General features: G+C 35.1%; 2 protein-coding genes across 2 annotated transcripts; one reads left to right on the forward strand and one right to left on the reverse strand.

Annotated features, from left to right (window-relative positions):
* The first annotated feature begins 8,474 nt into the window (after positions 1-8,474).
* LOC113770802 (stem-specific protein TSJT1) lies at positions 8,475-10,125 on the forward strand. The gene is made up of 4 exons (XM_027315387.1): positions 8,475-8,924; positions 9,077-9,317; positions 9,487-9,607; positions 9,718-10,125. Exons 1-4 carry the CDS (start codon positions 8,707-8,709, stop codon positions 9,912-9,914), a joined length of 777 nt encoding a protein of 258 aa, XP_027171188.1. The 5' UTR covers positions 8,475-8,706; the 3' UTR covers positions 9,915-10,125.
* Positions 10,126-10,911: 786 nt separating this feature from the next.
* LOC113770694 (ribosome biogenesis protein BRX1 homolog 1-like) lies at positions 10,912-14,014 on the reverse strand. The gene is made up of 9 exons (XM_027315244.1): positions 13,842-14,014; positions 13,398-13,611; positions 13,123-13,264; positions 12,796-12,874; positions 12,538-12,662; positions 12,316-12,417; positions 11,974-12,042; positions 11,785-11,883; positions 10,912-11,453 (listed from the first exon to the last, which is right to left on the reverse strand). Exons 2-9 carry the CDS (start codon positions 13,592-13,594, stop codon positions 11,322-11,324), a joined length of 945 nt encoding a protein of 314 aa, XP_027171045.1. The 5' UTR covers positions 13,595-13,611; positions 13,842-14,014; the 3' UTR covers positions 10,912-11,321.
* Between the last annotated feature and the right edge of the window lie 520 nt (positions 14,015-14,534).

The following is a 14,534-nucleotide window of genomic DNA, read 5'->3' on the forward strand; positions in this document are numbered from 1 at the left end:
CTGACTATGATAATCAACGAATATTCCAAAAAAAAAAACAAAGAAAATAAAAGTCTTAATAATTTAATTATAATACGAAAGTAGTTTCCTACGTGGCTTAACGAGACGGCAAATAGTTTTCTACGTGGCTTTGCTCCTTTTTTGTTTGGATATATATCAATTCTTATTTCCTATAAAAATTCTTAATATTATATGATTCTTATTTCCTACCCAAAAAAGGAAGTGGAAAGTAATGCGATATAAATAAAAGAGACATAAATCTCCTCTATTAGATATATAGGAATAAATGATAATATATTTTTTTATAGTGTCCTATTCTTTTTTTTTTAACAGCTTCATCATAGATCCTTTTTATTTTAAGATAATCTACCCATATATAGAACAACATACAAACAATCTAGACATGAAAATTAAAGAAAGTTAGCCCGAGAAAGTTTTTACAAGACTCACAGTCCCCATACATAATTGATGTGCAAAGAGAAATGGCACTTCATCTGATTGAAAAATTCTAGAAAAGTCCATAAAGAAAATGGAGTGTCATCTACCAAAGAAATAAAATCCCATTATCATAGCTAAAGAAAGATGAGATAAAACATTAGATATTTGTTGAAGTTTTGCACCCCGAAGGCCCCTACCCGACCCTCCGTCCGTAGTGTCCTCCGCCCGTCTTTTTTTTTAATATATTTTTGCTAATAATTCCTTAATCACAATACATCTTTGCCCAGATGGTGGGGAGTATTTCGTGTGTGAACCCACATCATAGGAGTCCATGCACTTAAAGGACTCGATATAGTAGATGTGGTCTGTTAAGATCAGTAAAATCTATCTTGATAACGCATTTGTAAATTTATTATGTACAGGTTTATATACGTGCATAGTACGGGTCACATAAGATCTTATTTCCTACCCAAAGTTATTTGGACAATTATGGTTTTATTTCCTATAAGAATTCTTAATATTATAAGATTCTTATTTCCTACCCAAAGTTACGTACTTTAAACAACTTAAATTAAGATAAACATACTTTTAATGTTCTTATCAATATCTCTTTGTATTCTTATCAATTCTTATTTTCTATGTCTACACTACATATAGCCTCTAATATATTGATTTCAAATATCAAATTCATGGTTAGGTATTTTCAGTGCAAGCGATTGGCATATTAAAGTATCGATTTTGGGTTTCCACTCCTCTTGATTATCAGGTACATATTCTTTCAATATATATATATATTTTTTTTAAAAAGGCATGTTGATCTTCAATTGTAAGAGTTTAGTAACATATCTTGAATTTTATTTTTTTTTGTTTTATTTTCTATTTGTTTGTATGAAGACATAGGATTTAAACAAGTACTTTCATCGTTATTTTTGTAGGATTTTTTCTAACATGTTTGTTAATTGATTTTTGTGATCATATACTACGATGTTTGTTAATTTGCCTTCAGGAAAAACAACAAAAAATAAAAAGCACTGGAAAGTAATGCGATATAAATACAAGAGATATAAATATCTCTATTAGATATACCTGCAAATTCATTAGTTAATTAAAAGACTCTGGCCATTTACTTAATTATAATCTTTACGTATTGTTATACACAAATTTGAATGCGATAAATCATTTATTTTTTTTATATTTAGTTATCCTACTTTGCTATCATGCAGCGATAATAGAAAATCAATAAATGCTGATTTGCACGGACAAATCGAGGAGAATGTTCAAACAGAAAAAAATAAAAACGAGTTTCTGAATAGTAGAATATTATTTGATACTATTTACTGCACTTTTTATTTATTTTCAAGTTTTTTAATGTTATGGTATTGTTGAATGTTATTTTTTCTATTTTTGAATTATTATTCATTGAATTAGATGTTCAAAATTATATTATAAGAATACTTTACATTACAATGCGCACATAGTAATATACTTAAGACAAGTTATAATAGATTATACATTAAATATGTATTTTATATCGACATTTTTATAAATTGACTAAAGTTTATTATTTTTCGACGATTCCCGTTCAACGAACGGGTACAAAACTAGTTCTACTATATTATAATACTGATAATGACTTTTTTTAAATATTGATAATACCTTTATTATCATTATCAATCAAGACAAAATTATGCCACTTTGTTTGACTCTAATTTGTATGATCAAGAAAAATGCTCTTGATGGATGCTAGCCTCCTCTTCTTCTTCTTCTTTTTTCTAAATAAAGTTTATGAATTTTTCCAATTACCATTAAGAATCTCCAGACACATGATGGCATCAACAAGAAGTTGGCATTGGCTACCAAATGGTCACTATCTCAATCATTAATAGTTCGTACTAATAACTTTTTTCCTTTCCCATGTTCGACTTAAATTCCAAAAAAAAAAAAAAAAAACCCCCAAAATGCTCCGACCAACGAATCGAAACAATTTTGACCAAATACTACAAATCCTATGTGATCTCTCCAAAAAAAAACCATTCGTACTTTGTCACAAGTACGATGACAGCACAAAAACATGCAGCTGACTATGATAATCAACGAATATTCCAAAAAAAAAACAAAGAAAATAAAAGTCTTAATCATTTAATTATAATACGAAAGGCTGATAAAGCAAGTCGCAGAGCCGCACATGAAATATTGCAGAAGGTCTTCGACGTGGCCAGCGATAATATCGGAATGAGCTGTCGAGTTCCGTACTTTTCACAAGCGACAAAAAAGTAGTACATACGAAATGACAGAAAAGTACACGGAGAAGGTGGTGACCATGTGCGGAGCTGGGGGCTGCAGCTGGGGGCATTACTATCTACTGATTACGCTAACGACAGAAGATGATGAAATGTACACGGGCTTATCTGCACAAGGTGGAATCGCTTTCATTGGGTTATCAGCATTTCCTCTTTTCGACAAGGACAGAAGAAGCAAAGCCCCGTGAGACCCATTTCGGGATTCAATTCTTCCCGTAATGCAATTATATGGTAGGAATATGGAACCAATCACTCCTAGAGTAGTTATGAGGGATTCTTTTGACTTGCATTCTTATCCAGAATTTTTTGAAAATTTCATCGGTGAATGTTAAGGTATTTATTTGATTTGGTGGCGGCTTAGTTTCTTTCGAGTTCCTCGTTGACCTCTTTGGATCCATCCATTTCTCTTAATATAGAGTAGGATATGTGTAAAATAGAATTTGTCGTATTCAAAAAAAAATTATATGATAGGAATATGGGCTTGTTGGATTGTAGTTTATTTATCAATTTTTATTTACCTGCATTATCAACATATTTTTCAATTACTTTTTATCTCACATACATTATATCAAAAAAGTACTAGAGAATTTTTTTCAAAAAAATTTACGTCAAATAATCTATTATCCAAGTAGACTCCATCATGGTTGTTCGATTAAATACGTTTCTTGAAAAGTTTTTCCAAATTGACGACTTGACTTAGATTTCTGAGTTAATTATATAATTAGAATTCTGGAAGTTTATAAAATATTGGGGTTTATGTGATTTAAATTAAGGAGAAAAAAGGATACACCATGAAGATCCTACCATAGCAAATTTAACTTGGAGAAAGAGTGGCTACTCATTTTTGTTTACAAAATTTTGAGTTCTATATTGAAGGATTTTTACTTGGAAATAACAGAAAAACTTTAGACAGGGTAAGAAGGTTGCTATTTAAAAAATTTTGCTTGAAAACATGGACATTGCATGAATGCATTAGCTATATCCAGTTCTTGTGCTGCTAAGTTTTGAAGATATTGGGATACATGTTCTGTTGTTCTTATCCGTTCAATGATTTTCTTTACAATGTTTCAACTTAAAATGATCCATAGATAGATAAGTGCCGCTATTGGTGCAAAAAGAAAGGAAATTAATAGAAAATTTTTTTGCTTGTTTACCCAAGAAATTCTTGGGTATCCCTACTCAACTCCAGAAAACAATGTATAACATGTGTGTTTGGATAGGTGATTATTTGTAATAATTTTGTGAAAAGCACTGTAGTGATTTTAATGATGTGATGTATATGAGATAAAAATATGATTGAAAAATTTTAAAAATATATTTATAATGCAATCAAATAATTTTTGACAAATAAGAACATATTCAAATTACTGTATCTAAGTTGCACCAATATAATATATTATTGGATCATCACTAAGTGTATGGGAAACTAATAAATTTCAATTAGATGACTTATTCTAACATTCTATAGTTTTGCCAACGAGGCTTTAATCTACTCTAATATTAAGACATTCAAGGTTAAGGACTTAAGAGTTATATATCTTTAATTTTAAGTTTTGACCTAAATTTATGTTAATACCTATTTCACTATGTGTTGACTAGCTATAGTATGTTAATATTGATTCATGGAGGAAATGAGTCGGATGGTACAGAGGGATAGAATGTAAGTGAGAGATCTCCAACTTGAGACCTCCCACTTATATTAAAAAAAAATGTGAATATTGATTACATAATTGTAAGTTACACATAATCTTTTAAAGAAAAAAAACACTATTTGGAGGGATTTTTGAAATGTATTTGCTACAGCAGTGTATATGAAAATTTTTTATTTTGAATGTTTTTATGCGGTGTTTTTGAAAGGATTTTTGGAATATATTTTTGGGTACTATTTAAAATTAAAAAAATATTAGAATACATTTTTAAAAATTAACATTACCACTCACAAACCATCACCACCCACAGCCACCATCCCCTCCCTCTCCTTTCTTCTCCCTTCTTTTCCTTCCATTTTTCTCCTCCCTTCCCCTTTCCCACCAACCCCCGTCTCCCGCCCAATTTGGTCCTTCCTCTCCCCTCTTCCCTATCGCGATCTAGTTGAGGCTAGATTAGGGTTGGGAGAGGAGGAGATGGAGGGGCTGCAAGAAAGGGGAGGGGAAGGGAGGAGGAAGGGGGAAGGGGATAGGGAGGAGGAGGAAGGACATGAGAAAAAAGAGAGAGGAGGAGGAGGGGAAGGAGAAAGAAAGAGAAAAGGGGTAGTGGCGATAATGGGTGGAAATAGTAGTGGTAATAGGTAAGGGTGTGCAAATTTGAAAAATTCCGATTTACCGACCGATTTTGAATTGAATTTGGAATTTCGGTAATTCGGAATGCAATTCGGTAATTCCGATTTCGAATTGGTCGAAATCGGATCGAATTCGAAAATATAATTTTTGAAATCGGAATTACCGATTTCGAATTGGGAATTTGAAATAGGAAATATGATTTCGAATTCGATTAATAATATTTATATATAATATATATTATATAACAAAATAAGTTAATAATACATCTAACAATTGAAATTGCAAAAACCTAATCTGTTCTCTTGTTACTCTTCCGCCGCCTCTTCCTCATCGTCTCTCAAGAGTCTTCCCCTACCGCAGCCACCTCTTACCTCTTCCCTATTCAGCCACATCAAATTCGTGAGCATTGCCGAAATCGCATCGAATTTGTGTTGCAGTCTATAAGCCCGGCACATTTTAATCCGAGCAATCTTGGCAACCGCGTACCATTTGTTTGTGGGCTCCAAAGAACCTGTCAACAGCGCGCTTTCTGGGATGGGTTGGGGGGCGAATTTGGGATAAATGCAAGAGGAGCCGAGGAAGAGAAGTTTCTTGACACCATGGGAGAATGAGGAAGTGATAACGTTGGTTTGGATTTAAAGGTTGATGGTAATGAAATCAGCAGGGTAGGTGTTGTTGGCGTGGATGCCGCTGACTTTAGTGGCGGAGAGGATGACATAGCGTGGCTTCTCGGCGGCGAAGAAGGCGTCAACTGTGGATTGGACAGTGAGATCGAGCTCGGCATGGGTGTCGAGGAGGAGGTTTGTGAAGCCTAAGGATTGGGGCTTTCGGACGACGACTGAGCCGACTAAGCCACGGAGGAGGAGGTTTGTATGGACCAAATTCGTTGCTTACATTTGTATTATTTGATAATAGTTGATTTGTATTATTTACTGGAATTGTTTTGTATTTGAAATTTGAACTGGAATGGACCGAATGGTTGTATAAGTATTCTCCAAGGGGACTGCATTAAATTTGAACAGGTTTTTCCCTTTTTGAACAAGAGAAAAAAAAAAGAATTCGGTGAATTCGGAATTCACTGAATTCTGAATTCAATTCGGTATCGAATTTGAAATCGGAATTGGCCATTTCGAAATCGAATTCGGTCGGGAAAATTCATGTCAAAATTTCGAAAAATTTCTATTTCAAACTTCCGATTTACCGATTTCGATTTCTATTTCAATGCATTGCCCTAGTAATAGGTGGAAGATGTTGTAGAATTTTTCTTTGTATATTTGTGAGTTATTTTTAATATATTATATGGATAAGATATTTTTAAAGTTATTTTTATTTATATATTATTGTAACATTTTATATGAAAACTAATTTTTTGAAAATAGGCCAAATCCAAACAGATTGTTTGAAAAGTACAAAAAAGCTAAATCAGAAGCTCGAGTGGTTTTGGGCTTTTACGTGCACCTCCAAGAAAGGCCATTTGGTTAATCTCTGCAAAAGAGATGCCAGGGAAACTTCTACTTGCCCAAACCAGCTTATGGGTGGAGATAGTGGTGGTACTGGTAAGTGGTGATGATAAGTGAAAAATGTTATAGAATTCATATATATATATATATATTTGTATATTCGTGCATTATTTTTAATATATTATATAGATGAACTGTTTTTATTTGTCTATTATTGTAACATTATATATGAAAAACTAGTTTTTGAACAATAGGCCAATTGAAATGGATATTGTTTGAAAAAATACAAAATAAGCTAACTCAGAAGCCCGACTGGTTTTGGGCTTTTTACGTGCACCTCCAAGAAAGCCCATTTGCCTAAACTCCAAAAAAGAGATGCCAGGAAAACTTCTACTTATACTTACCGGAACCAGCTGTGGGTGTCTCTGTTTGGGCTTGTTTGTCGTTCCATCCACCCTTTCACCAACTTAAAAATACAAACCCACAAAACACACAACAAATTCCGTGGGGTCTCTGGAAGGCGGCAGTAGTAAATTGGGTCAGAGCGCCTCGTAAGGACATCGATAACGCTTCACCATAACAGCCCACAGAGAATAAACCTTTTCTTTTTCTTTTTCTTTTTTCTTAATTTTTTAAAATCAATCACATAGTAAATTTCGGACTCTTCTTCAAGGAAAAAGAAAAGCAACAAAAGAAAAAGGTTGGATTATGGGTTTTTTTTTGGTTTTTCTTTAATCTTCTTTCTTTTGACTTGTTTTGGAAAATAGGATCGGATTATTGTTCTAACCATGTGCCATTTGACTGATATTTTCGGAAATAAATGTTTGGTTATTTACACTCTCATTATTTATTTATTATAAAATTTAATAAATAAAAATTATATAACCAAAATGATAGTAAAAATATGATTAATAAAAATAAGGGTGTAAATAACATTTTCCTAAACGTCTTCACAAAACTGTGGGTCAGATTACATTTGAATCAGGCAGATGTGCCCACAGGTTTCTAAAAATGGCGTGGCTGCTCAACAATGCTGACCAGTTTTGGATAAGAATCGAAACCAAACTTTCCTCATTTGGAGAGCTCTCACTATCCCTCCAGCCTCCTCAAGTTTTACCCGCAAGCATTAATGAAATGTTTAATCTACTTTTTCCTCCTCCTTAAAAGATCTCCCTAGGGAAACGGATAATGATCATTGGTTCCTTTAATTTCAAGAGGTTCGAGACAAAAGAAAAGTCCAAAAAATAGAGTGACGAGGAAAGGCAGAAGAGAAGTTGCTTAAGCACTCTTCCTTTGTTCTAGTAATAGGATAACATAGAAGACTCCTGCCGCTGCAAAGGTATGGATAAAGCTGTTGGAAGAAAATAAACAAAAGATTGGTACATTACGCATAACCTTCTAATTATTTCATTTATTGCCATGTAACCCTTCCAATATTTTAAAATATTCACTTAATTTCTCTGTAATTTCTTGTAAAGCGAAAAATTGACGAGAAATAATCTCTATAACATTATTGTTAGTTGAAATATTGGTACTATCCTTATTTAAATACTAAATCATACAATGATCATCTTGTATAAAAGTATAAGAAAATTATATGAATAAAGATAATAATTAAAGGAGAGTAGAGCGGATACTCATATAAATTATAAAAAAGTAAAGTTGATATTACAATTTCATCATAAGAATTTTTTGAATGCGTGTGATTCAATAGACGTAGTGGATGATTTATTACTTTGCATAAATTTACGAGAGATTGTATGATTATTTTAGAATTTGAGGGAATGATGTGTATTATGCAAAACTATAAGGGATTATATGTAATTTAATCTGACAAATTTGACATAGGAGTAGTAGTGTCATCGAAGTACGAGAATCCTTATCCAACATCATCATCATCAATTTGTCATCATTTACACATCAACCCCACACTCTGTGACTTCTGTCCGTCTCTCCCTTATATAAAGATAAAACTTCCCCCTCCCCCTTCGATCGCCTGTTTGTGTTATCCTGTATCCTTTCCAATTTGCTACGAGTATATGTTGCGTCTCTTTTAAAGTCCCATTTGTTTTTGTTTAAGCCATATCACTCTCAGTTTAATGAAAACCGTTCCTGGTTCCAATCACATCCCGTCTCTATAGTAAAACCGAGGAATCTCATTTTTAAGTTGATTTTATAATTATCAGCTAGTTATAGACTATTTGGTTCAAGCTTCAGATAGAGGAAAAGATGCTGGCAATCTTTCACAAGGCATTTGCTCATCCACCAGATGAGCTTAATAGCCCTGCATCTCACCATGGTAGCAAGAAGCCAAAGATGCCAGAGGAGACCCTCAAAGAGTTTCTCGCTTCTAACCCCAGTGATGCTTTTTCTTTGAGCTTTGGAGATGCTGCTGTGCTTTCTTATGTTCGACAAGACCAACCTTCCCTCCTACACAAGAACCAAAGGTAATATCAGCCCCTTTTCTTTTTTCCCTTTCGTTTCTTTAAAATGCTATTCTTCTTTAAATTCTAGTAGTACGAGTGTCTGTTTCGACAGCTCAGCTGGTACGGATTCAAAAAAAGCGCAGACAGGGATCTAAATGAGGGGTTGATTGCAGGTTGTTCTGTGGGCATGATGAGATATACTGCCTCTTCATGGGAAGCTTGAACAATTTGTGTGCTCAAATCAAGCAGTATGGGCTATCAAAAGGCAGCAACGAGGCCATGCTTGTGATCGAAGCCTATAGGACTCTGAGGGACCGTGGTCCGTACCCAGCTGACCAGGTTATTAAGGATCTTGACGGTAGCTTTGCCTTCGTTGTGTACGATAGCAAGCGAGGAACTGTGTTTGCAGCGCTGGTATGTTTTCTTGGTAGCTAGCATCAATAGAATGAATTGTACTGGCTGGCATCAGTACTTTTTGTTGTTAGGCACGCTTCCTCTCTCCCTCCTCCTCCATTTGTATCAGTACTTAATTGCCTTTCCATCATAAATTCGTACACTTTTTTTTTTTTTTTTTTGGGTGCAGGGTTCTGATGGTGGAGTGAAGCTGTACTGGGGCATTGCTGCAGATGGTTCTGTGGTGATTTCAGATGATATAGCTGTCATAAAAGCAGGCTGTGCCAAGTCATATGCTCCCTTCCCAAAAGGTAATTAAAGGAACCGGAATATAGTACGTAGTATATTTTGAAGCATGAAATTTCTACTTTTTAAGAAATTTTGCTGCCATTAATTGATGGTTTGGTTGTATTTCAATTAGGGTGCATGTTTCACAGTGAGGGAGGGCTGATGAGCTTTGAGCATCCGATGAACAAAATGAGGGCTATGCCAAGGGTAGACAGTGAAGGGGCGATGTGCGGAGCTAATTTTAAGGTGGATCTTTACTCCAGGGTTAACAGCATTCCTCGTGTTGGGAGTGAAACTAATTGGGTTGATTGGAATACGGAACAGATCTAATATATATAGCTTATGGATGTGTTACGAAACACATGAAAGATCTTGTTTGTTTGATGTTTTTCTAATCTTGTATTTTGTCAGTCTTCAGTCAGCTTTGTGAGTGTTTTTCCTGGTGGATAATTGTAAATTGAGTGGAGTCTGCTTGCAATCGATGATGCATGAATAACGTCCACTCTTCAACCAAGAAAACCTGAGCATCTTGATATCTCTATCATTTTCTAACTGCCTGTGGATGCCTGAATTGATCTCTGTATTAAGTCGACTACTGTGTCTGATTTCACGAGCTTGCTTAGAGAAAAAGTTTTATGTTCGCCAAAAAATTTCACTACAATCGGCATTCCTTTGGTTTGGAGCTAGAAACCAAGATGGCAATTGACAGGCTCAGCTTTTAAAATGCTCTTTTTCTTGTTCCAATTACAAAAGTGTCATCTGATAGGCAGCAAAACTGTCTATTTGACAACCAAATGACCAATCACTCTGCTCAAGTCCTCCAAATCCAGATTCAGGTAAGAGCCAAGTTTTTGAAACTGCAGAAGTTCCACTTCCATCACAAGGAATACGTAGATGTAAATTTGCATTTGATGTTGCCACAGATCAAACTGGATACAATTTTGATCCTCTTGGGGCCTGTTTCTTTTCCCAGTGAAAATTAAGACACAAAAGGCAACTCGATTGTTCAAGTTCAACAGAATGTCCGGATTTCATCGGAAGCAATGATTTCTCTTATCAGGTCATTGAATTTAAATCTAAAACCACCTCTGGAACAACATGAATTAATTCCATGCAGACAATTAACAACTCGACAACACCAGCTGAATCCAACGCTTTGCATTGTCTACGCGCACATACGCAATACTGGTAGCTGATAATACGTGCAATTTACAAGTCAGAAGTTAGCAGTAACAATTTCCAGGCACGGTTCAAAATGTTTAATCGCTCCAAAATGTTTAGCAGTTATTAGCAAAATAACGAATTAAAAGGATTGTCAACACCGAGCCAAAACAAGTAGCCGAGTAGGATTTCATAGATTTAAATGTAAAATGATACACCAGCGCTTAAAAAATCATCACTCTCTTTTACCCCCCTACACATGAGTTGACGACAAGACTAAAAAGAATTAAACAACAATTCTTTCTTCCTCATTTGTTTCCAAATTAATAGAAGTATCTGTGTGTAAACGACAAGATGGAAATTTTCTCCTGGATACCAACACCTTCGCAACATATTCTTGATAAATACTACAGATCAACCGACATTAAAATGCATCCATTCACTGCTTGGAAGAAGATCCTTACAAACACAATTAAAGACGGAATTTTACTTGAATGCTTATAAGGTCTTCATTTGCACCAAAAGGGTGGGCAGTTTGAAGTGATGATATGCTAAAAGCTCTGCGCCAATGTTGTATCATTCATTCCACATATGTGCAAGTTCATCAACCTGCAGAGGATTCTCCAGTTCGTGCATCTTCCTCCTAGTCTTGGCTTTAATTTTCTTTGCATACTTCCCAGCCTTCTGCTTTTTCTCCAAAGCACGGATCTGTACATCGCACGATGAAATTAGATAATGAAACATAAGCACTTTGAGTTAGGGAATCTATGGCTCAGAGCAGTTGCTTATGAATATGGATTAAAGTATTTAAGCAACAGAAGTCCAATTACAGCCATCATATAACAAGAATTTTACAGCCACAATATAGCTACTACCTAAAACTTATCAAGGAAAGCAAATACAAGACGCAAATTTTCTGGAAGACCAAGGACCACAATTTACCTGTGCCGCTAAACAATTCAAGTTGATTTGGGAAAAAGAATCAAGTGACAATTAACTACTCACTAAAAGCAGCAAAAGATTGAGGAAGTTATCTAACCTGGTTTGGTGAAACATAAAATGGATTTTCATACAACGTAGGGCCTCCAAAACTACCTCCAAAAATCTTGATCGGATTCAGACAAAATCTTGGACCAACCTATTCAAAAATGTTAAAATCAATCCAAATGTACATATGCATGCATCATCCCATACTGTGTGTGCTACAGCAGATCTCATTAGTGCAAACCTCAACAAGGGTCATCTTCTCCAGGTCTGCACGATCTATTTTCTGGGTTCCAGTATGAGGGCAAGATATCTGCATCAGAGATGCAGAAAAAATACTGGTGACAATTGTTCTCATCAATGTGCAAGCATATACTGAAAATGTTAATAGTAACTCCAAAGCAGTAGAAATCAAAGATGAATAGCTATTTTATTTTCCATACTTTGCATGTCAAGAACTTGCCAAAAGTAACAGAGCACAAAGAAACATGCATGCCTCAGGGTTCCACAGATACACTTCTAAATAAACCACCATCAACATGAAAAGCAAGACTTTAACAGAGGAGATATCTGAAGCATCACAAACCTGGTAATTCCTAAACCATACATGGTCATCAAGAATGGAAAAAACAAAGACATGATCATGGTATGGTTTAGATTTCCTGTGGTCCTTAGGACTTCCAAATATCTGGTTCAAGGAAAGAATGAAGTCAACAATACTGACTATACATCAGCAAGAAGTCAAAATATCGTCAAGTAATGACTAGAAAGAACTTGCCATTCAAATAGGAAGAATATGTATACAAACCTGCATGATCATCTCTTTCAGAAGCTTCCAGTGGGGATCCTTGTCAAAATTAGTTGAGAAAGTTAAGATTGGGCGTGAACCCTTCAAGTGATTTCCAGTGAGCTTTAGTTCTTCCATTGTGTGCACTACATATGTAACATGCCCACACGCACACACATAGAGGGGGTAGTTAGGACCTCCAAAATCTCCAAATATAACTTGACAAAGCAAAGCTAATGAAAGGAGAAAATACAAAGATCAAGAAGGGTTACTACTAACCAGCATTAACTAAAAACTTCACAGATGGACCGTTTGGGCACTTGGCCATCCAAAGATAAAGGTCCCTACCTTTTCTACACTGAAATCACAAAAACCAAAGAACGAGTTATACCAGGAAAAGAACATTAGACAAGTTACAGACCTAACACAGCGTTTTTGGATCCACAAAACCCTCAACTGCCTTATATACTGAGCAAACTTAAAAGTCAAGTTTCAAATTCTGCTCCTAGTTTAGTAAATACTGAAAAACCAATGCTTTTTCAATAACTCGCATTCATCCCCAAAGAAGTTTGTAATCAGATAATCATAGTCAACCCTGATTCATACCTCAAAAAACAAACAAGAAGAACAACCCTTCAGCTCAACTAGCTCATTCAAGGTTGCACCTTTGCTATCCTTGGACTCAACCTTGTTATCCTTCTTGCAGTGTGGCAAAAGTGACACCACATTTAACATTAAATGCCGATACCTAAAATCATGGTGAATTCCAACCAAACAGAAAGTAAACAAGCGAGCAAGAATTTCAACAGAGAAAATGAATATGTAATAAAAGAACAGACAACAGAACACTCAAAAAAACAAATAAAAGTTGAATCGTGGACCTGAAACTGATACGGCGAGAGCAAGTGACCAAGACCTTCTCTTTGTTCCTAAAACCCACAACAGAATCACTCTCCTTTTTCTCTTCAATCTTATCTTTCCAACCAAGGAGTGTCCTTTTAGGCCGCTCTGCTGCACTGTCTTCTTTATTAACTTCAGTCACAGCAGCAGTTTCACTGTGCTTTCTCTTCTTCCCCATTGGATTCTTATGGAATTCTAAGCACAACAATCACATTTCCAATAAGGGACCATGAAATAAAGAGCTAAAGACAAAATCAATTGCACCTTTCAGTAAAATATTTGGGATAAACAAGATAATTAAAACCCTGTTTAAAAAAAACCTATAATTTGCTAAACAATTCTGCAAAAAAAGAAGCGGGTAAATTGAAGGACAGCTTCTCACAGCTGTCATGCCTTATTTTCTTGGGGATGATGGAGGAGGATACCTGGGATGAAGGGCTTTGACGAAGAGTCGGATGTAGTGAGTCCGGTTTGCTGCTCGGGGCGTGGCGTCGACGGCGGTGGCAAGGAAAAGTGGCAGGTTCTTTTGGTGGTCGACGGGCGAAGGAGGTTGGGGGTTTTGGGGTTTAAGCAGACGCCGCTGGCAACAAAGATATGGGGCTTAAGTTTTGGGTTCGGCCGCTTAGGATCGAAGAAAGAGGTCCATAAAGTGGCCCACCCATTATACAAGAACTGTCTCAAAATGCAAATCAAGTAAAAATAATTAGTACTATTATAAAATGTACTAGCAATTTTTCAAATGTGATTGTTTAAGAAATAAGGAAAATTCTGTAGGGAAATTAACAATCTTAAAGCTGTTAATTAGCTAATTCTAGTATTGTTATGATCCAAGTTATTATCCAAAACAATTTTTGTGCAATGCTTAATTTCTTTCACTCAATGCTTACTTTCTTATTTTGTTGTACTATTGTCCAAGATTTCTTATAGCAGAAAAGACAATATTCATTTTGACCAGTGACTTCTGATGTTACAACGTGTGTGCATATATGTATATGCGTGTGTATATGTATATATATATATATATGTATGTATGTACATATGTATACAGAGAAATATTAATTACACTCCTTTTTTTTTATTTGTACTTTCACAATTTGTTCTATCATATAGTTTAATAA

The sequence above is a fragment of the Coffea eugenioides genome, chromosome 5, assembly GCF_003713205.1.
Source record: "Coffea eugenioides isolate CCC68of chromosome 5, Ceug_1.0, whole genome shotgun sequence".
In the NCBI taxonomy this organism is placed as follows: Eukaryota; Viridiplantae; Streptophyta; class Magnoliopsida; order Gentianales; family Rubiaceae; genus Coffea; species Coffea eugenioides.

Excerpts from the sequence above, each read along its gene's own strand:
- LOC113770802 (XM_027315387.1), top strand. The coding sequence starts at position 8,707 with ATGCTGGCAATCTTTCACAAGGCATTTGCTCATCCACCAGATGAGCTT. Across the intron at positions 9,318-9,486 it reads GAACTGTGTTTGCAGCGCTG|GGTTCTGATGGTGGAGTGAA; the intron begins GTATGTTTTCTT and ends TTTTGGGTGCAG. Across the intron at positions 9,608-9,717 it reads ATATGCTCCCTTCCCAAAAG|GGTGCATGTTTCACAGTGAG; the intron begins GTAATTAAAGGA and ends TATTTCAATTAG.
- LOC113770694 (XM_027315244.1), bottom strand. The coding sequence starts at position 13,594 with ATGGGGAAGAAGAGAAAGCACAGTGAAACTGCTGCTGTGACTGAAGTT. Across the intron at positions 12,418-12,537 it reads TGAAAGAGATGATCATGCAG|ATATTTGGAAGTCCTAAGGA; the intron begins GTTTGTATACAT and ends TCCTTGAACCAG. Across the intron at positions 11,884-11,973 it reads AGAAGATGACCCTTGTTGAG|GTTGGTCCAAGATTTTGTCT; the intron begins GTTTGCACTAAT and ends ATTTTTGAATAG.